The sequence below is a fragment of the Pseudoliparis swirei genome, chromosome 1, assembly GCF_029220125.1.
Source record: "Pseudoliparis swirei isolate HS2019 ecotype Mariana Trench chromosome 1, NWPU_hadal_v1, whole genome shotgun sequence".
NCBI classification, from domain to species: Eukaryota; Metazoa; Chordata; class Actinopteri; order Perciformes; family Liparidae; genus Pseudoliparis; species Pseudoliparis swirei.
The window spans coordinates 8738225-8761324 of record NC_079388.1 but is presented as its reverse complement, the minus strand read 5'-3'; the positions used below and the strand labels follow the sequence as shown (position 1 = coordinate 8761324).

General features: G+C 42.3%; 2 protein-coding genes across 3 annotated transcripts; one reads left to right on the top strand and one right to left on the bottom strand.

Moving 5' to 3' along the window:
* The first annotated feature begins 376 nt into the window (after positions 1-376).
* On the top strand, positions 377-3584 carry cfap20 (cilia and flagella associated protein 20). Of its 2 annotated transcripts, none has more exons than XM_056414861.1 (6): positions 377-557; positions 2203-2282; positions 2386-2497; positions 2640-2828; positions 2950-3063; positions 3426-3584. In XM_056414861.1, exons 1-6 carry the CDS (start codon positions 474-476, stop codon positions 3426-3428), a joined length of 582 nt encoding a protein of 193 aa, XP_056270836.1. In that variant the 5' UTR covers positions 377-473; the 3' UTR covers positions 3429-3584. The 2 variants fall into 2 exon arrangements, with proteins under 2 accessions (XP_056270836.1, XP_056270830.1); XM_056414855.1 differs by having other exon boundaries at positions 3423-3584.
* A 146-nt stretch (positions 3585-3730) lies between these two features.
* Positions 3731-22729, bottom strand: LOC130193863 (diacylglycerol O-acyltransferase 1-like). Its single transcript, XM_056414660.1, is given in 18 exon segments — positions 3731-6237; positions 6324-6386; positions 6800-6887; positions 7029-7094; positions 7336-7448; positions 7694-7738; positions 7860-7901; positions 8048-8086; positions 8171-8274; positions 8379-8453; positions 8931-9059; positions 9362-9467; positions 10189-10241; positions 10851-10936; positions 11471-11511; positions 15811-15898; positions 21458-21562; positions 21564-22729. Coding segments are annotated over 18 exon segments (1530 nt in total). The 5' UTR covers positions 21704-22729; the 3' UTR covers positions 3731-6090.
* Positions 22730-23100: the final 371 nt, after the last annotated feature.

Genomic DNA, 23100 nt, shown 5'->3' with positions numbered 1-23100 from the left:
AAATGAACCAAAGCCGTCATATTGCATAATGCAAACTTGGGATTTAAAGTCAGGATATTTCTGCATGTGCTTCACACTTTGACAATACTTTTCCATTTTGTGTCTCCAAAACTTTAAACACTATGGAAGTGCAGTGCAGAATTATATCCATATTGAGCGAATGTAAAGTATATACAGTGAAATATAAATATTAAATAAAATTCATTACATTAACTAAAGTGGTATATATATATTTTATTTTTTATATTTAAAAATATTTAATTATTATATAAAAATACACAACACGTCTGATTCATATTCAACCCGACGTCATTTCCGGCATCGGAACGATTTGTTGACGTACCACACGGAACCGGTAGCGATGGGAACGGAAACCAACGCTGTAAACAAACGGACCGCTCATTAGCTCAGAAACAGTCTTAGTTAGTAGACTTACACATGCGCAACACCAGCGTGGACCAAGCGCCGAGAAGATGTTTAAAAATACTTTTCAAAGCGGATTCTTGTCTATTTTATACAGCATCGGCAGCAAACCACTTCAGATATGGGACAAAAAGGTGAGCAGCGCCCGAGGAGCGTTTATAGAGTATATAGCTAGGCTAGCTGCGTTAGCTTAAGCTGCGCGGAGGCTAACGGGCTGAAAGGTATAATCTCGACTGTCCTGTGCTCTAATGCAGTACAATGACAGCCTCTCCTGCACTTTGGATGCAGAATTAAAACTACAACCTCTACTGTGCTCTAGAGGCAGACTTAAAACTACAACCTCTAGTGCCATGTTCCCTGGAGGCTGTGTTAAAACTACAACCTCTACTGCCCTGGACACTTCAAACAGACGATCAGTCTGTTCGTTAATGTTTCGCATGAAGCTCCCGGTGACACGTGTTGGTGCGTGGGGTTAATCTGATTCAGCAGAAAGGCTAAATAAATGAACTCCCTGTTTAGTTATTAGCGTTTTGAAACCAAACGCAGTAAACTAATGATTCAAAGCAACAGCATTGATCCGGATGGATTTTTAGGGACTTGCGGCGCTGATTAAACACGAAAGTTATTATTATATTATATATTGAAACCCCTTGTTTTCCGACTGTTAAACGTTAGCAGGGCACAAGGTGGGCCGAAAGGGCGTTGTTGCCAAGCAACAGGTAACACAGTGACAGCGGGGCACGTATCAGCTCATTTGCATCTCGAGACGACACAAGACAACAACATGGTTTTGTTTACGATTCACCGACTTCATCGGATTTTAGAGGCCGATACTGTGATGTACATGCTCATAACATACAATATAGCAGCAGGCATGCATTCTGGGTTAAAGCCCTTTTTTTTTAACCCTCCTGTTACCTTTACATTTACTAACATATTTTACCCTCGGGGTCAATTTGACCCCAGCAATTAAAACCTCCAGAAAATTATTAGAATTAATATTGTTTCCCAAGTTTAAGTGTGAGGTACTTTAAGTTTGTTTGTTGACTACCTAAATAGCCCTTTAAATAAATAAAAAAGTTGATATTTCTTATATGTTTGACACAGTGAAAAACAGCCTGGGGTCAAATTGACCCCAAAGAACACCGACATTAAACATTGAATGGGGTCAAATTGACCCTAAAGGTAACAGGAGGGTTAATCAACAGGAGTAACATAATCAACTCGATCTCAAAGCCACAGGAAGCGAGGGGGGTTCAAAAGAAGCTGAGCAAAGTCACCTCCGCTGGTTTAATTCTGTCTCGAGAAGAAGTGACAGAAGAACAATCATGACCATGTATGCAGCTTTTCACTAGTTGCCCACTCAACGCCCTGCCGCTCATATGTATCGTCATGCCACGTTTCAACGGCTTGACCAAAGACATCGAGACCGTTCGGTGATGTTTGGACAAAGTGTCTTTAATTCATGGTCAAGTTTGTTCAGGCCCAAGCAGTAAAGCATTATATTGAGCGATTTTCAAAAGAGTTTCACATACTTGGTTCAGCGTTTCCATTAAACATATCCTTCCAGACAAACAGATTTATATGATTTGTGTTACGCCGCGCCCATTTGTTGCATTCGTATCGTCCCCTAATAAAACTGTATGCTTCAGGTCCACGTTTTGGGATGATTGACCCACTAACGGTTGATTTTGGTCTGAGTGCTGAGTAATAATGATCCACAGAACACTTCAAATGAATTCTCCATATCAACCTCGTGCTGTTTCTGCGTGCTCACAGGTGAGGAATGGTCACATCAAGAGAATCACAGACAATGACATCCACTCCCTGGTGTTGGAGGTGGAGGGGGCAAACGTCAGGTGAGTTTATGTTGGACCGATTCTTCAGCTCGGGTCAACCCACTGAAGCACTCGTCCTCCTCTTTCATCTCCCTTGTCTTTCTATTTCATCCGCTCCCGACAGTACCACGTATATAACATGTCCCGCCGACCCCAAGAAGACATTGGGCATCAAGCTCCCCTTTCTCGTTATGATCATCAAAAATCTCAAGAAGTATTTCACCTTTGAAGTCCAGGTAGGGAAGGCATGCCTGCAGATACAGACGGCTTGGTGTCAGAACAAACACATGCGTGATGCAGATGTTTGGGTTTGTTTCCTGCAGTCACTCATTCTTTCTCCCCACCTTTAAAATAAAATAAAATAAAAAAAAACTTTAGGTGTTAGATGATAAAAATGTTCGGCGGCGCTTTCGGGCGAGTAACTATCAAAGCACGACCCGAGTGAAGCCGTTTATCTGCACCATGCCGATGAGACTGGATGACGGCTGGAACCAGATTCAGTTCAACCTGTCAGACTTCACCAGGAGGGCCTACGGAACCAATTACATCGAGACGCTGCGCGTACAGGTGAGTGCAGAGACGGACCCCACACACACACACACACACACACACCGGCTGTCTCCGGGTGCATCTGTGTGAGCGTAGAGCCTCATTTCTGATGCTGATTGCTTAACTGTTTTCCTCTCAGATCCACGCTAACTGTCGAATAAGGAGAGTGTATTTCTCAGACAGACTGTACTCAGAGGACGAGCTCCCAGCTGAGTTCAAACTCTACCTGCCGGTCCAGAACCAGAAAGTAAAGGTGAAACGACACACACACACACACACACAAAATTAACAAGGGAATGAATATCTTCGTATCTCGTGATCCAATAAAATTTATATTCTCGAGGTCACGATTCAACATGAATTCTCAATTCAGTCCATTATGTGCTAATGAATGCGGTGTGGAAATTGATGGCTTGAAAGCAGAATAAAAGGTGTAAAAGATTATGAATCACAACTCGTTTCTCGGTCCGGCCGCTAACATTAGCGCTGACTGCGACGCACACGTGTGGCGTAATATTTGGCTATCACAGCCCCATGCGAGTTCTCCAGTGAAGCGCAATGACTGATGGGTATTCCTGTGTGCGTGTGTGTGTGCGTGTGTGTTTCTGGCAGCAGTAGGGTTTCTCTTCCTGCACCGCTCCATCGGACCTGACGTGGAGTTTCACGATAAGATTTTCTGTGTTTATTAATATGATTAACTTTGTAATTTTGAATCTGAGTTTTGAGTGCCGTCTTGTGTTGCTCTTTGCACAATAAAGCTTTTTTTATGCAGTCGTCTGTCCTCAGAGTTTTCAGTGCCGACTGTAAAGAGATGATGTCGTCAGTTTTATAGGAACAATAGTTTGTGGCGCTGGAAAAGATCATGAGCAGAACATTCAGGATACGCCACCGCTCACAAAATGAAGGCTCATTAGACAGTCTATTCGTCATATATAAATATTTTTTATCAAATGACACGTTTAATTTCAAGAAAAAAGGCTGTGAAAATAATTTGGCATGCCCAAAACAAATACTTGTTTCACTTTGGATTTCTGTGTACAGTATGAACAGATCAGTAACACATTCATTTAACTATACGTTACATCACATCATTTAAAAGCAACTAAACACAGTTCAACTTAAAAATGCAGTGTCAGCATTTTATACTCGTAATAATGTGTAAACAGCAAGTGATAAAACACCAAAGAAGAACTGGGAGATTCATCTCAAGCTCCTCATGGTAAACTCCGAGGGCCGACACCCTGTCACTTTATAGTTTACTTTCTCATGACACGACACAGTAAGCAAAAATAAAAGTAAACAACTTAATTGAGTAAATATTTTTCACAGGAGATTCATACAAATGAGAAAAATAATTTGTTTAAATTTTAATTTTCTTATACAGACTGTCAGTGTTTTAGTTTTTCCACCCAACTCAAAAGAAAATGAAATGGAAAAGACATTTAGCCAGTCTGGCAGTTTATGTGCTTCAATAAAATGCAGAATCTGGAATAATCCTCATACGTTCACCTTATCCAAAAAAAAAAGACATTAAAGCTGCCATTTTTGCGCTGAAATACCAATAAGGTGACAATGTTTATGCTTGAATAAGGCCCTCCAAAATAAGAACTTGTTTTAATGAAATCCTAAAAAAAATATATACATTGAGAGGATTAAGTTTCATTTGCACAATAATTTGAACTTCAGCTCCCAAATATTTCAAATACCATGAATATAAGTGCATTGTGAATTTATTGGCTATGTAGGATATGGAGAACTTTTTCTTTTACAGCAGGCACTTACACATTATAATAAGGAATGCCAACAGTTGGTTTTTTTTTTTATAACTGGTGCTATAATTTACCAACAGTATTCACCTGAAATGTGATCAATAAGGAAAGCAAAAAAGACAAGCCCTGCAAAGAAAGGCTCAGATGAGTCATGGTCCAGTCAAGATGCATTTGGAAAGCAGTTTCAAACATAAACAAGTAGAATAAGAGAATATCTAACTTCTATATGGCAATATCCTTTTTGGAAACTTTTAAATCAAGCAAACCAAGAAATAGTCTTTAGAATTTAAATAAGGAAAGAAACAGTGGCATAACATTTTTTGAAACTCATGACCACTGACGTTTTACTTTGAAAAAACAAAAATTAGGCCAAGTGATACGATAACAAAAAACACAAATTATTTCAACAAAACATATCTTCTTTGCATGATGGAACAAAATTATACAAATCTATTGCTTTAGTCAACAGCATGCATTTCTTTAAAGTGCAAACACATTCATTGGTTCAAACTAAATCAACTACTGCATTAAATCATTGATTTAAAATAAATCATAATTCGGCACAACATAAATAAAGACAGTCGCACTGACAAATACAGCGATACAGGTAGAACATGAACCATTTGATAAGTCAAATGGAACACAAAAAAAGACACAAGTGCCAGAACAAATAACACACCTGGAGCCTGAGCTGTGACTCAGGGCTCCACTGATGCTGTCTGGAGACAGAAGAGGAGCGGCGGCCTGGAGGTCCACGACTCGTCACATAGGGTCACAGAAACTTCCTTTTACAGTTCCTACTTAACTTTTTTACACCTCTTCCTTCAGTTTCTTGTCTTTAATCATTCTTGCATTATACATTGTCGTACTACTCAACTACTGCACTGTATCAATCGGTGTATCTGGGTTCATCATTCCTCTGTTGCCTTTGGATACAAGAAAGAAGTAACGCCTCAACCCCGTGGTGGCAGGATCCTCATCTGGCCTGTGCTCGCTTGGCAGTGGTTCACGGATGTGAACGCATTTTCCTAAAACTCGAGGAGTGCTCGGTTACAAGCAGAGTTTCCACTTTTGAATGCACCAAAGTGCCTTTAAAGTTAAAGGTAATGCCTCTGATCTTAGCTCGAGCCCATGGATCATCAACCAAACATGTACCTTTGTTTTCATTCCAATAACAGAAATCCAAGCGCCATCTCCCTTTGGGCTCAGGATTAATTGAGGAAGGCTGACTACTATCTGCGCAACTTAAGTGGAACGCTGCTTGGAAGCAAACACTTCTCTTGTTGTTGTAATAATTTCCCGGCATACTATGGTTCATCGCTCTTTAGTGCAAAAATCAAGAAGTCAAATATGTTCCTGCTGCTCTCCCCTCACAGGTTCATATCAACAGTTCTAGTAAAGTCCCCTTAACGTGTCTACATTCACCGTGGAGTCGTCCTGCAGGCTGCTGTGCGTGTTTACAACCTGACACCTGTCCATGTTTGTGTGACAACACGCCCGTGTGTCCGGGACTATGTCGTGCTCCCATGATGAATGACATAGTAGTCATGGACGTACATCAACACAACGACAGGCTGGCCGATGATGAGCGAGATCCACACGACGGCGTTGCCATAGTTTCCAGTCAGGAAACGACCCACAAACCAAGCCAGAGGAACCTGAGGAGATTAAAGTTCAGCGGTCAGAGTGTGGTGGCCTCCGGCAGAGGATGGATGGAGATGGAGGAGGGTCCAGTGCTTCTCACCTGAGCCATCATTCCCATAAAGGCCCACGGTCGAAACATCTTCAGAGGAACACTCACCAGGTACTGAGGACAGAAACACCAGAAATCAGACACAGAACCTTCTCAAAAAGGTATTGAAAAACGTCAAAGCTGCACTTATGACTGATTAAATCCTTTTATTTTAATTTAGATTACATTTTACATTATTAACTTTTTAAAGCAGCAGCAACATTTTTTTGTACAAATATACAATACAATAATATTCAATAAAATGTGGCAGTTTGACAGATTTAGTCGTCTATGTGGAAGCCAGCACCTCACAAGTGTCCCTTCACAAGTGTCACCTCACAAGTGTCCCCTCACAAGTGTCACCTCACAAGTGTCACCTCACAAGTGTCCCCTCACAAGTGTCAGCTAACAACCGTCCACTTCATTTACAGAAAACAAATAAAGGCGGCACAGGATTGGAGGTCGAGCTAGCAGCTTGTAGACTTTACCTCGTGGAAGAAGGCGGACATCAGGAAGACTCCGGTTTGAGCCAGAAACTTGTTAACGCCCTTCCTCAACACGGGCTTATAGAAGTGTCTGGAACACACAGAGACGCCATCAGGCACGCGACTAAATACACTGATCGCAAAGATCTGGCAGTAAATACCCCAAATAAATGACAGAAAGGATGAAGCTAAACAACGGTTTCAATGCTGGATGAATAAGTGTGGCGCTCACCTCAGACACCACTTGTGAACTGGGATATTCCAGTTGGCCCAGAAATATGTGATGGACTCAGAGTTCCTGAAAGGAACACAAATTACAGTTTGAGAAATTGACTTCAAGATATTTGTTCGTTCTGCACAGTGACGATGCATTTTTAATGAATCCACTTTGACACCTGATCCTCTTACATTTCAGGGGATAGCAGCTGTGAATATAGGAGCTAAGGACACTTAGCCGACTCAGCGCGTTAAACGTGTTGCGGTGTTTTTCTTTATTTATTTGGTAGTGCGTGTGTGCGTTGGACGTTTCTTCCGCTCACCACCAGTCTTTGTAGAACTCTCGGTCTCCAAACTGCAGCAGCTCAGCCACAAAGTTCATAGAAGAGTGGAAAAACCAATAGAAGAATATTAACCATATCAGATGGTTAGGCACCTGGGAGAGGAGGAAGAGGAGGAGGAGAAAGGTCATGGGAGGTGTTGTGATGGTCACACTATGGTTACACTGTTGCTACCTACCATCTAATACACATGAGACCGTAACGACAAAAGGGAGACAGAGTTCAATTTGGAAGATTGAGTGTTAGAAGTCGTTTTTTATTTATTTATCGTTTTTCATGGTTGTGTGATAGCGGGATACAAAGCGTGTCCAGTGTAACTACAGAACCTCGTGATACTCACAGCCAACTTCAGGAGGCGCTCGACCATCCTGGAGAAGTCCATTTCCTGGGAGACAATGACAACGTTTTTATGGACAATGTTCTCCCAAAGACAAAACACATTCCACTCTACGGTGTGCGAGTGTGAATGTGTGTGAGTGTGTGTGTGTGTGTGCATGCATACGCACCTGGAATGGTTTCATTGAGTTCTGTATGGTGGGAACCATCCACTGGAACACACAAATGAAAATTGCCTTGCATTGTTCGAGTTGTGAAAACAGATTTAAATGGGAACATATATTTCCATGACTTCCTGTGTGTGCGCTGACCGCAGTGTATTCGGAGTGCTGGTCCGTGGGATTTATGTTCAACATACCTGCTGTATCAATCCCACCAACAGCTGCATGAAGAAAAGCTACAAGAAAGAGAGAGACACAATTAAAAACATGCATGACACCAGGAGCGTACGCAACTATTGTGCGTTGTGTGTCCCTCTCACCATTTCAAAAAGTCTTCTCATCAGGAACCGTATGCGTATCCGAGGGGACCGCGGGAAGTTCAGCTCGTAGCAGAGCGTTGGCGCGAAGACAAAGTAGTACATGTCTAAAGACAACACCATGAATAAACACGAAATCTTCATTTAAGATGGTGACTCATAATTGGATTTAAAACTGTGCAGTTTACGGCCACGCAGACATCATGGTTACCTCTGTGCGTGAGGTTGTTCGGATAGGAAACGGGAGGATGAACTACTGAACCATTCAATTGTGCCACGGACGGACCTGAAACACACACACACAAAGATGGAGATTAATTGGTACTTTAACTTCTCACAAGCTCATTCATGACATCATAAAAACAACAGACAATGAGCATGTTGGATTTCATGGATGTCTCCGTGTGTGCTGTCGGGTTACCCCGGCTCCTAGAGGGAGGAGTTAGTCGTCACGGAGAGTTATAGATTAAAATGGTTTCAAAAGACACACAACTTTAATCTTCGTCTCTGTGTGTGATTTAGCCAAACGCTGCAGTTCGTCTTGTCACCACTAGGTGGGAGTAGCAGCACAGTACGAAATCAAAACATCAATACAATCCAACAGTGTGCACTGACATGTGTTTGAATCCACTGTTAGTTAGTCTGCTCTTAAGCTCAAGAGCCCCGATGCTGTACTCTATGTGCCTACTCACACTCTAGATAACAAGTCTTCAACAGTGTGTGTGTGTGTGTGTGTGTGTGTGTGTGTGTATGTTATTCTTACATGAGTTTGATCGTGTTAGTTTCTTGGCTTTTGCTTCTCTAATTTCTCGACACCACCTGTTGGTGTCTTGGTAGGAGTACAGCTTGAGAAACAGCACCGTGTAGATTCCTAACGAGAGCACGCCACCCACTGACACACAGACACAGACACACACAAACAAACAAACAAAGGGTCATTGACTAAGAGCCATACATGATAGATGAAAGGAGCACTCTGGTGAGTGGGTTCCATGGGAACAAAGCTAAAACAGTTTAAAAGCTAAATAGTTTATTCTTATCTTAACTTTTGTAATGATTTAAATGCAAAGAATACCATTAATAAAAATTAAAAAAAGATCGATGTAATTGTTGTGCTAGTATTGACATACACAAGCATGCATTCTTATTAAAAAGGATGCATGTACTGTAAACATGTATATATTGTGCGTGTACCTGGGGTCACGGAGGTCACTGTGAGTACAATGGCTGCAGGGAAGATCAACAGGGATGACAGGTTAAAAATATGAAGAATCAGTCCCGTCACTTGGGAAATGGTGCCCTAGGAGTGATATAAAGAAAACAGAAAAGAGTCTCAGTGAAACATCCTCTCCGACTGTGGATATGCTCTCATTATTTTTCTATAAAAATGTTAAATAGAAAGTCTTGAGGAAGAAATGCCGCTACTTTATTTCGTGACCCTAATAAAATCTCCTGCGACCCACCTGCGGGTCCGAACCCAATCTTTGGCAATAACGGGTTCAGATCATATGCCATCTAATCTGAACCCGGCCGGGCTGATGTTCTTATCAGAGTTAGCAGCAGCTATAAAGAGGCCGTGGGCTGCGTCGCTACAGTGTAAACTCCAGAGTGTGTGAGGAGCCTCGGATGGGAGATCCCTCAAGGATGCAATTATCAATACAAACCTCAACTTTCTTTACAGTTCATTACACAGCTCAGCGTTTGCTAAAATCCCTGCACTAAGTTATAATTTCAAATGTCAGGTCTTTGGAATCCAAACAAAGAGCTGGAGCTAAAATGTTTCAGTGAATCATCAGCAGAGTGAACAAGAGGACTGAATTAAACAGCCGGGCAACATTTGCCCACCACAGGATGCAAAACGTATAAGATAAGATTATCCTTTATTAGTCCCACAGTGGGGACATCTCAGGATCACAGCAGCGGGTGCACATTAGAGCATTACTGAAAATAAAAGACCAAATTAAAACACAAACACTATAACAATACTATACAATAGTACGCACGTCGTCGTGATCACTCACCACAGCCAGACGCCTCTCGGTGTACAAGGCTGCCAGGATGAACACGTTGGACACTGAAACACAGGAGAGACGAGCCACAGCGTCACAGACGGGAACCCAGTGGACTCCATTGTATTCCTCAGTGTAACACCATTTAACACGGAGGCAGAGGAAGTGGTAACCGGTGGTGAATAACGATTTTGTAAACATGATGGCAGGTTTCAGGTCCTACGTTAGTCCAGTATTTTCTCTAAATAGCGATCTATATTATTCAGATCGATTGTTCTAACGATACCCTGAAAGCAAGTGCCCAGCCCTGCGGAGGACACTTTGTGCAATTTGTAATAACTTGTTCTACGACATTGGTAAAGTCGGTTGTTGCCTTCTTTGGGTAAATAATCAATAATAGCTGTGCTGCAATATTCAGGACAGGAACTCATGCCAACAACGCTTCTGAACGCCATCACTGAGCATCTGGCTTGTAAATATACTCTAACAAGCTCCATCAGATCAGCCATTAGGGACCTGGCGAGCCGCAAAACTCTTTTTATTACAGTCAACAACACGTTGAGTTACGGTGATGCAGACGGATGTTTCCTGCACAGATTCCTCCTCGTTTCCAGCCCGAGGTCGTTCAACAGCTGTTTACACGACTTTGAGGCCGCAGAGTAGATGCTCCGTACCAATGATGAGGCACGCTGACGGCCAGCTATAGGGGTCCTTCAAGAAGAGAGAGACGACTTGGATCGGGTCCACCAAGATGCCATACCTAAAGAAGAGAGAAGGGAAGTTATTGATCCAATCATTGAGAAACGCTTTTGTCTGCAACATGAGGCTGAAATGGTTCCGGGAGGTTTAGGTTAACTTTGGTTCCATCAGTTAAAGGTTGGGTGTGCTCACTGTAGTGAGATCGATAACAATCGGATAATAAACTGATTGAAACCCAGAGGAACGTCCACCAACATAAAAACTGTTGTTTATCTAATTTAAGGAGGTATTTATCATTGTTCAAACTACACCTGGACACACCGTGCTGGCACTTGTTATGTCTCAATTCTTTAGAGACAAACAAAGAAAGCGCTCAAGACATGTGCTGCTGGATGTACTCTCACATCCAGATCCTGTTTCCATTGATTTTGAAAGAAAAGTGACAAATTAATGTAATAATAAGCTAGGAGGCCGTGGTGAGGTGGAGGATGAGGGCAGTCAGTTGTATAACCATAAGGCAGTGAGTTGCAACAGTGGATACTTCTGTATATAATGGTGTGTATGTGTGTGTATGCGTGTGTGGGCACATACTCACTTTATAATGTTCTCCAAGAAGAGGCGTGCATTACTCAGACCCTGAAAGAGAGCAACAGGACCCCATGAGCACAGTTCAAAGTATCAACAATATTCAACTTTGTACCCAACGATATTTGGGTAAATCCGTCTCATAATCTCTGCTCATGATGAGTCAGCACATTACCGTGGGTTTGTTCGTGCTTGTTGAGCGAGTAATTAACAGAACAAGAACACAAACAGGTTCTCTTTCAAAAGAAACTGAGCCCGGTGAAGAATCAGTGCGTACAAAAGACACTCATATCCGTCATGCGTGAAAGAAATACAAAATAAATAATTATATGCAAAGCAATCTACAGAAAGAACAAAGAGCAATATAAAGGACCTCTTCATGAGTGTAAACGACTGCCGAGATAAGATCCCGGGTTCATCAACGCCGTGATAACCGTCACACCCCCTTCTGCTCACTCTGTTCACAACAGGTTCATCATTATATTATGTGTGAAGGTTCAAGGTCGGAGTCCAGCTTGAACTCAGCTATCACTTATCGGAGCTTCCCGAGATAAAAAACAATAACCACCCACTCAACGCAGAGAGCCAACACGTATATGTGTACGTACACTACCGCTCAAGACATTTTCGTGTTTTCCATGAAAACTCACTTTTATTTATCCAATGAATTGCAAAATGAATAGAAAACATAGTAAATACATTGACAAGGTTAGAAAAAATGATTTTTATTTTAAATATTAATTGTGTTATTCAGACTTCAAGCTCAAAAGGAAGGCCGGTTGAAAAGCGTCTCTGACCAGCATAACTGTTTTCAGCTGTGCTAACATAACACAAGGGTTTTCTAACCCTCTGTTAGTCGTCTAAGGCGATAACACAATGTGCCATTAGAACACTGGAGATGGGCCTCTATACACCCGTGTAGATATTTCATTTTTTTAAAACAGAAGTTTCATCCTAGAATAGTCATTTATCACGTTAACAATGTATAGAGTGCATTTCTTAATAATTTAATGTTATCTTCATTAAAAAAAACTTTTCTTTGAAAAAGAACATTTCTAATTGACCCTAAACTTTTGAACGGTGGTGTAGACGTGTGTGTATAGCGTGTATACATTTGTCAGATCATTTATGTGTCGCGTTCAGTTAGAGAGACGGTGAGGAGATGAGGACACGACACACGACAGTCATGCAGGAGTGTGTATGTGTGCCGTGCTGCCCCTCGGCCCAGTCGCCTGCCAAGACCCTGCAGCAATGTGGATAAGATTCAACTATGTATTCGTCCAAACGAGTAGCCTTTGCTTTAGTAACCTTCAACACGGAGGAAGGAGGACCCACAGCTCCTGGGAAAGAGGCCTTTCCAGATCATTTCAAGGAATCATTGCAAAATCTGACTTATTTTCGCAATTATTCAACTGTACAAATGTGTCCTGTCTTGAGCCCTGACCAGAGAGGTCAGCATGCAAGTCAGATATAGAGCAATTCCCTGTGAGATGGCGGGATTCTGTGTCTTGCTCAAAGACACTTCAGCAGCGGGGATTTTAACTGAGACCAGGCTGCCATTTGTGTCCAGCTGTTATTCCAGTCAGGATTATCCAGTTTATGGTCAGTAATATAAAATATTATCTTGTTGGATAAACACAAACTTGTTAAACTTCCTTAAATCAAACCTTTTAGCATCCAAAGATCTGAATATTTAGCACATTTTCTGATCAGCTTGTCTTTATAATTATTTACAATTCCCTCAGTAATAAAACACGGATGATAAACTGTGAGAATAATTTTCTTTTTTAAAAGTTTCAACAACAAAGTTTATTTTCCCCCAAATAAACATTCACAACATACGCAACTCTTATTACCTTTGAAACAATCTTCAACATGTTTCAAACAACAACCCTGATACTGTGTGAACCAGAAGAAATGTGACGAGTGTCCGTCACGAACTGAGCTGCATCCTGGTGTCCCGCGGATAAGAGACACCGACCAGACAGTCGGTAAGTCTGACATAGGAAGCGCTGCTTTAGGACCCTGACATACAAAAGAATCAGCCAACCGAGAGTCAACAGACTCACTCAGCACACCTTTTGCTTTGGCCGAGGTCTTCTGTGAAATGTTTCCCTTCAACACAAAGCAAAGACATTTGTGGACATGCATGCACGTCCTGCAGCCAATCACTCCTCAGCAGTTTGTAATCGTATGACTAAAAGAACATCAAGACGAGTCACTGACATGTCGCTCTGTTAACGGCCTTGGTGCCGGAAGCTGATGGAGAGTGATATAAACAATTACAAATAAGCAGTTGGCGCCGGGTGGACATTTAAGGTCCGTTTGGCTGCACATCAGAGGGAACAATGATCTGCACCGGCTGACACGTCTTTGTGGTTCACGAGCACAGAAGAGTTTAGCATCGTCATCTTCTTCACATTGTGTGCGTCTTGTTATTGAGACTTCAGACCTTGACATGTTTTCATCCTCCAAACAACTGGACAAAGTCACGTTCAACAAGAATATTCAGAAGTTAAAGAAGTTTAGCCGTTTCAAAAGGGAACTTATGCATTTAAAAATATACATTATTTTGCCGACTGCTTGTATTTTAAAAGTTGTAAATTTATTCAATGAGTGATATTTCAAAACACTTTGCTTTTAACATTGACAATAAAAAAAATGTAGGAAGTACATCAACACATCTAACAAACCAGCAGCATTTAGCTGACAGTCCTGGTTATTGGGGACAAATAACTCAGCTTCTAAATGTGTACACACACCTTTGTGCTTCCACTTCACACTCTTACAGTCTAATCTTGAAGGCTTCCTCAAACGGCCTGAAGCGAGTGTTGGCGTCCCAAGTGACCAAAAAGTAGAGGACGAGGTCGTCACAGACCCACTTTCAAAGATGGAATTAATCCTGAAACACAACTGCAAAATAAGGCCGGATTGAAACCCACACACACACACTATGTATATATGAAACATCTAAAAACTGTTCCTTTGAGAGAATTTCATGGCACATTTCAGAATTGTGATATATATATATATATATATATTTCTGTATCCTCGGCGCTGTCAACATACGACCAGCGGTTGAACGGTAGAAGCTCTGCAAGGGGGACGCACACACAGTTGAACCGGCGACTGGAACAGGAAGAAAAGGTCATTTTTATGAAGAGGATCCCGTTGGCTCGTTGTAACTCGGGCTCCTGATAGTTTACCGTCACATGGAGTCTTTGAGTCTTTGTCTCATGTGTTTTTGCAGCCAGCTTTTGTTGCTGCTTTCAAGTTGTTCTTTTCCGGTTTATCCTAGCAAACTTAAAATGTGAAAGCATAAACTGTGATGCACGCTGACTTTTTTGCTCCAGAGCTATAAATAAAATTGTCTGTGCGAGAACATTAATCATGTGGGTTCATGATCTATTTGAGAATTCCAGTATGAAAAACAACTTTATTGGCCATGCAAGCACACTACCTCCGCTGTGAGCAGAAGATACCGTCAGTAATCATCCATCAGACATGTACGAAACGTTAAAATGTCTTAGAATATGTGACTTTTAGAAACAGGTTTTTAATGAAACAATATAATGCTGATGGATATGGGGCAAATCAAAAAAGACACACAAAAAAAATCCAACTATCTTTTTATATTTGCACATTTTCCACAGATACTTCATACTTTGCACGCCATAATAATCCGTCTCCTGCAATTTAGGGACGATTGAATATCCCTCCATTGCATTCATATTCATAATTCTCTGCGGTGTGCCGATCAACGTATGAACCGTCACTTCAACCCTCGGGACGCCTCCTGCAGGTGTACCAGAGCGCCCTCGATACAAGCACAGCTAACAGAAGGTCTACGTCTGGTGAGAGGGAAAATTCAACAGAGGTAGTAATCTCACCGAGATTAAAATGCAACCAATAAACCCTCCTAATCCAAGACGTAGAAACAGTCGTAGAAATTAGAAACAAGTGACGACAAATGACCAACTGGGCCAAGAGGGAGCAACTACGCATGCGTGGAGGCGAGATGACATGAAGACAACTCATCAGACTCCTCAGAGAAGTTTCATGCGTCGCAGAAAGTCCCCGTCACAAGTCCAACTCCACACCTCAGGAGGACGTTCACTGTACATGTGGAGCTGGAACTTCTGCGACCAAAAATCACGATTGCAGCTCAACGGGCTCCAGCTGTTAGCAGCTTTATATACTGGATGTACGTGTGTGTGTGTGCGTGTGTGTGTGCTAGTGAGAAGACAAAGAGAGGGTTCAGCTACCGGTTAGGATCAATAACCCTTGATGACTTCACGTCATGTTTTCACCCAGAATGCTTTGTGGAAGTCAGGGCACAGTTGGACTCACCAGCATGACGACACACCAGTTGAGGATTCCTCTGTAGTTGCTGTAACCGCTGGCTGAACTTAAGAGAGACTCCTGGAGGACGTGACAGCTGCATGGACACACAAAGACACAAGTATTATTGATGATCTTTGTTTTTTAGGGCTTCTCAAGCTCCAAAGTACATCCCTCCAGCCACTCTCAAACCTCTGTCCAGGAAACATCCAGCTGCATCTTCAAATGACACAACTACACATGTTATTGGACAGGTTTTGTTTTTAGGAGGCTGCATAATTCAAACTGGCGACTACTTGAGATTAATGGAACCAGTATGGAGCATTTTGTATTTCGGTCAATTAATGGCGTTGTGATACCTGAGGCTATTCATCAGACAAGAACTTTTACACAACAAATGGAGAAATTGCACCAAAAAGAATGAGAGGAGAAAGAGTAGAAACAGAGGAGAGAGAGTACACCGAGAAGAGAACCGGGAGGGAAAGATAGATAAGGTGGGGGATAATTCAGGATTAAAGAGAGAAATGTGGATAATGAAGATGAGGTGAATAGACAGCGGAAATGAGCATATAAAGAGGGGAAAGAGTACAGGAGTTCCCCAACGAGTGCCAAGACGCAAGGCCAGCAGAAGAACGTGCAGACACAGACAGTCAGCCAGCACGTGGCATTGTCGTTTCCTGGACTCTAAAAGAAAATACAAATGTATTACAATGACGTCATTTCTGGTGTTGCACTTTTCTCTTCATATCTTTACATGCACACGTGTGAGTATAAAACACCAGGCGGACACTTGGTAGCTTCACAACAATAAGTAGTAGAGGTGGATTCAAAGGCGAAGACTTATCTGTGTTATCGCAACATGTTTGGGCGAAGGGTCAGGCCATAATGTCTCCACCCACATGACCTTTGCCATGTCGACATAACTGCATTTACCAACCGGTCACTCCTCACACACAATTACAATGCTTACTCAAAAAGCCTAAAAGTGTATTCTGTGTTTGGGACCAAATAAATACAAATACCACTAAAGTGTGTTTTAATCAAAATGAAGGTGATGGAGAGATGGGCTGTGTCTACTACCGCGCACTTGAGCACTTCGAAGTGCGCCACTGAAAAAACCAGCAGAATTCAGTGCACTGAAAGTACCCGGATGGTGCACTGCAAACGGGCAAAAAATGTAGTGTAAAACGATGGACACTACTCGCACTAAGCGGCCGCCATCTTGGCGACGTAGCGGAAGAGGAGGAGCCCTTTCGCCAGCTTTTCATTTCATTTCTAAAACAATGGCGGACAGCACAAGCGGTAGACCACGAAGCTACAGACCGTAAATGTAAGTATCAGCGGTAATTACACATTGTACTGGTATTACAATGTACTACTAACATGCCATTCTCAGATTAGTGAGCATACCTAGGTAGCATTAGATGCCATTGGATCTGCATGGCAGTTATGATAAGCTAGCTGGGTAATCCACCACCCGGCCAGTCCGACGAAGGTGCACTTTTATCGGACACTTTTCGCTTGACGAGCCGGGGCAGGTCGGCTCCAGGCGCTTGCTCCAGCGGCAAGTCCGACGACAGATAGCTATGTCAGTCATCGGACAGTGTTAAACAACGGCTGTTCTGTTAACCAATCGAAATAGCAATTTTAATAATGGATTAACAATGGATATGCTCAGTTTAATAACGGGTTAACATGACACCGCGAACGTTTGCCCACACGCCGCCCGATAATTAATACCGTTACGATAGCTATCTAAGCTTGTCCTTCTAGAAATAATTGTAGCTTTCAATCATCGTGTGTTGTTTTTTTAATGTCGTATGTATTAATTTAAATGTAATCGTGGTCTGGGACAGAGCACTGAATGGCTATCCTATTTCTGTTTCCTGTCCCAGAGACGTTTCCTGGAGGTGCTGGTGCTGGTCCTCTGCTGCCCTCCCGACATCTGGCTCCAATGACCTCTGGCACCTCACATCCACCTCCAGGGCCTTTAAGAAGATGGACCGCCATCGCGTCTTCAGTATCCCGAAGGACCTCTCCACAACACACCTGGCCTTTGACAGGCAGCAGTTGTAGCTTGGAGGTGGACATGCTGCCTGAAGGGGGTCATGAGGCAGATGGGTTGGGACAGGCAGGAGGAGCCACCATCCCCAAGGATACAGTATCCTGGTGGAGGGGATGACTGCTCATAGAAGATGGGGCTGTTATTCAGGACCCTGGCATCATGCACTGAGCCCGGGCCTGTCGAGGCCCTGGCCCCCACCCGATAGGAGGTGGCGCTGGCAAGCCAAAAATAAAAACTAGACAGGAGATCTCGGGCCCCAACCGTGGTCAGTCAGTGCCCAGCACAGCCATGAGGGCGTTGAATGACTCGGTGAGCCTGAAGTCCACCCTCATGTCACTGTGGCCATCACAACACAACGCCAGCAGTGGCATTGCAACATTGATACGGCAGCGCCGCCTGGGACTGGGTGGCTGCTGTAGAGTGTGGGGAGGGGAGGGGAAGGGAAGATTATATTAATATGTAAGTCATTTTATCAATAAAATGTTGTCATTGAGGTTTTGTAGTCTTTTATTGCGTTTTCTGATTTATATTAGAATTGATGCATGTTTGTAACAACAAATTAATATGCCTGTGTGTTCAATTGCTAATTGATTCCTGTATCAGGGTGAACTTCACTACAACAGAGATGTGTATAAAAGTAGTCAGTCAAAGTAGGCCTATTACTGTGTGAATTCAAGCAGATGATGACTATCATTTCAGTGGATAATTCTTAAAACTAATTGGAATCTAGGGACAAACATGTACAGATTTGTCATGTTTTATTTCCATATGGTGTGTATGTGGATTGCAAAGAAGAAGGCTACTTCTGACAAAGATAATTGAGAATTTAGCATACCTAGCGAGGAGAATTTAATTGCAACTACTACATGAAGCTATGCTGTGAAGGTAAGGCAAAATCACACAATTAAATGTACATATACCATCTCGACTTCAGCCAGAAGGCGGAGGCTCCTGCCGCGATTGTGGAGGTATCGCAGTTTCCACATGGGGTGGAGAAAGGTAAACAAGGGGCAACAAGAGGGCAAGAAGTGCATTCATTTGGTCACTTTAAGGGTTAGGGTATCGCAAGCAGGCTTAATTTCGCGGGTGCCGTGAACAGATTTGCGTCCGTCACTTCCGCCAAGTGGTGAACGGTTAAGTGTTCCATTTGAGACAGCACTTCATCAGCGACGCAGTACATTGCAATGCAGTGTACTGCATTGCAGTGTACTTCGTTAAGTGCGCGGTAGTAGACACAGCCATGGAGTTCCAATCCCCAAGGCAAAGTTAACTTTAAGCCTATTTAATAGAAGAATGCAGTCAAACTATATATAGTGTGAGCCCCATTTTCTTTAAGGACATCCTGACACGTATTCAACCCTCAAGGTGTTAACTTAACACCGATGACTCGCATCTGTCTAAATGACGCAACTGCTTCCTGCCATTTCAATTACCGTTAGCGCGCGTCAGTTAGGAGAGAGGGCGAGTGCAATCACTGGCACCGACAACTCAGTGGCAACTCACTGGCACCTCAGTGGCAAGTCTGTGGCAAGTGCCACAGACTTGCATAGATAATGTATTTTTTTAGACTTACTTACAATATGCAATACGATATTGCTGTACAATACTGCTGTACTATATTGAATATTGTTTTGCTACTACTACGTTTCACTTCGTAATATATAACACTTATATACCATGATATGTATAATGTACCCGCCTTTCTTTAATAAAAAATATATATATAATTAATTTTTTTACCATGTCATACTGTTATACCTCCATGAAATTCTCCTTTGAGGAGATGCCACTGTTAGTCTAAAGTTTAAGCACTGGCACTCAGTGCCAGCAGTTGCCAGCAGATGCCGCAGCTAGTCAAAAAGTGCCACTACTAGTTAAAAAGTGCCACTACTAGTTAAAAGGTGCCACAGCTAGTCAAAAAGTGCCAGCAGACGGAGGGTCGGCCAGGCGCGTCTGCGCATTGACGAGTCTGCGACGACTCAGTGACAAGCTCCACTGAAGTGCCCGGACAGCGGAATAAATCACTTTCATGATCACAGAATGGAGGAGCTGCGGTTTAGCTAGATAGATAGATAGCTAGCTAAAATAGCTAGATACACAGATGGATATATATATACAGGACTGTCTCAGAAAATTAGAATATTGTGATAAAGTTCTTTATTTTCTGTAATGCAATTAAAAAAACAAAAATGTCATGCATTCTGGATTCATTACAAATCAACTGAAATATTGCAAGCCTTTTATTCTGATTTATTGCTGATTATGGTTTACAGCTTAAGAAAACTCTAAAATCCTATCTCATAAAATTTTAATATTTCCTCAGACCAAGTAAAAAAAAAGATTTATAACAGCTGAGTGTTTGTCAAGGCTCAGGAAACCCTTGCAGGTGTTTCGAGTTAATTAGACAATTCAAGTGATTTGTTTAATACCCTACTAGTATACTTTTTCATGATATTCTAATATTTAGAGATAGGATATTTGAGTTTTCTTAAGCTGTAAACCATAATCAGCAATAAATCAGAATAAAAGGCTTGCAATATTTCAGTTGATTTGTAATGAATCCAGAATGCATGACGTTTTTGTTTTTTTAATTGCATTACAGAAAATAAAGAACTTCATCACAATATTCTAATTTTCTGAGACAGTCCTGTATATATATTGTCTTTTTGTAGACACTTACTTACAATATGCAATAAGATAGTGCTGTACATTACTGCTGTACTGTATTTAATATTGTTTTGCTACTACTACGTTTCACTTCGTAATCTATTACACTTATATACCATGATATTGTAACGTCTCGGACGTTATGGCACTGATGACACGGAGACCGAACGACGTTATTAATCCTCCCTTTATTGGGCATCCACCAACACAAACAGCGTGTTCCTCTCAGTTTAGCAGCTCGAACGTCAACAACAACGGTTCCCGTCAACCACCCTTAACTTCCGTTTTCCGACAGGTTAACCCCGCCTCCCCTCTACTCCGCCAATCACAGGCACGCCCCCTCGACCAGCATGCACGGTGCCACACTGTGATTGACAGCCACTTCACAGGGTCGCTACAGTATATTACGAAGTGAAACGTAGTAGAAGCAAAACAATATTAAATATAGTACAGCAGTAATGTACAGCACTATCGCATATTGTAAGTAAGTGTCTACAAAAATACACTATATATATATATCCATCTGTGTATCTAGCTATTTTAGCTATCTATCTATCTATATCTAGCTAAACCGCAGCTCCTCCATTTTGTGATCATGAAAGTGATTTCTTCCGCTGTCCGGGCACTTCAGTGAAGCTTGTCACTAAATCGTCGCAGACTCGTCACTGCGGCCGACCCTCCGTCTGCTGGCACTTTTTGACTAGTAGTGGCACTTTTTAACTAGTAGTGGCACTTTTTAACTAGTAGTGGCACTTTTTGACTAGTAGTGGCATCTGCTGGCAAGTGCCGGCAAGTGCCACTGAGTAGCTGTGGCAACTACTGGCAAGTGCCACTGAGTGCCAGCGTCGCTAGGGGGATCTCGCCCCTACTGTCAGTTAGCGTACGTGACGTTGCAACGGCTTTAAAAATCTCGGCGAACGTTACCTGAGCCTCTCGTTGAAATCCTCCACCACGCTCTTCTGTTTCTTGGGGCTGTCGGGGAGCCGCCGCTGCTCCATCTCTCCGGCGGCCACATTCCCGTTGTCACCCGTGCCTGGACGCCTCCGCGGCGTTGTCTTTGGCGGGAGGCTGCGTGGGCTTCTCCCCGGCGTCGGTCCACTTGCTCCCGTTGGAGATGGTCGTCCTCCTCCGGCGGGTCACGGGCCCTCTCGTCTCGGCTTTAGCGCTCATTTCAGCGGCTTTTACCTGCCGGACATCGCTGGTCAACCTGCGCTCACCTGTGTCTTTGTTCCCATGCGCGAGGTCGCATTAAGAGCGGACGCGCGAGCAGTCCCGAGTCATGTGTCAACGCCGCGGGTTATAATGCGTTTCTTCACCGCCGCGGCTCAAGCGGCAGTTGTCATAAAGGTTGCCAGATCTGTGTTTTTAACTGACATCCCCCTATCGAGCCGATGTCGAGCATCCACTTCCGGATTGGCTGTTCCACAACACAACTGAAATGCACTGGGTGAGAGTGGCGTGTATTATTGTAACATGTTAACCCTTTGCCACAACAGAGACATTGAAGATATGATACATTATTATATTAACCTCCAACAACTACAGGCCCATACTCTTCCTCTTAAATGCTAATACGTGTACTTTTGTTTTATTTTTCTGATATTGTTATTTGTGTTTAATTATATATTGATTGATTATCTAAAAATGTTAAACATTTATACTTTTTTTTTTTATAAAGTAAGGAGTCTTATTGAAGTCTTGGAAAATGCTCCTGGTGTTAGACTATCAGACAATTCCAAACAAACTACACCACTCATTGAATGATAATCTGATTGTGTTTTTGCAAATAATATAAATACATAAAGTAGAGAAGTATGATCTATGCAATGCCTACTTATTAAGCATGTAATTTGAAGAAATTATTTTTGCAATATATGTTTCCTCTAGTCTAGAATCAAACCTAATCCACTGTTGGTCTTCTTGCAGTATGCACAATATTGTATGTCTTTACATAAATGTGAAATGTGTGTGTTAGGATCCTAGCCATAGACAGGGTTTTGATTTAAGAGGAAACACTGTACCACATGTACATGTCCTAAAATGACCTCCAGGAAACTAGTTAGCAGAAGCAATTGCACTAGACGAGAGCATTAATGTCCCCCATATCAACAATATGGCTATGTATATATATGTAATGTAACTACATGCAATGCAATACATTCATTAAAGTCAATACAAAATAACCCATGTGTAAAAGAATATTACATTAAAGTTGATTCTGCAAGTGTTTATGTTCTGTTTTCATGGCTGTCGTTATACATTAAATTTGTTTCAGAGAAGAACAACAATACAATACACGCCCTATTGTCCATGAGATCACAATAACACTCTTGTAAAGGAGATTTTTAATCTCAATGAGGCATTTCCTGGTTAAATAAATGTAAAATAAAATATACATCTCATTATGTATTGACCATAACACAGTTATAACGTGTCTAACAGCTGTCTGGATCTTTACTGTCGCCTTGTGGAAAAGGTGCACACATTCAGAGCAAGTGTCACGAACCACATGTCTCTCGAGCGATGACGAGCACAGCCCGCTGTGGCACCAACGTGAGGACTACAAA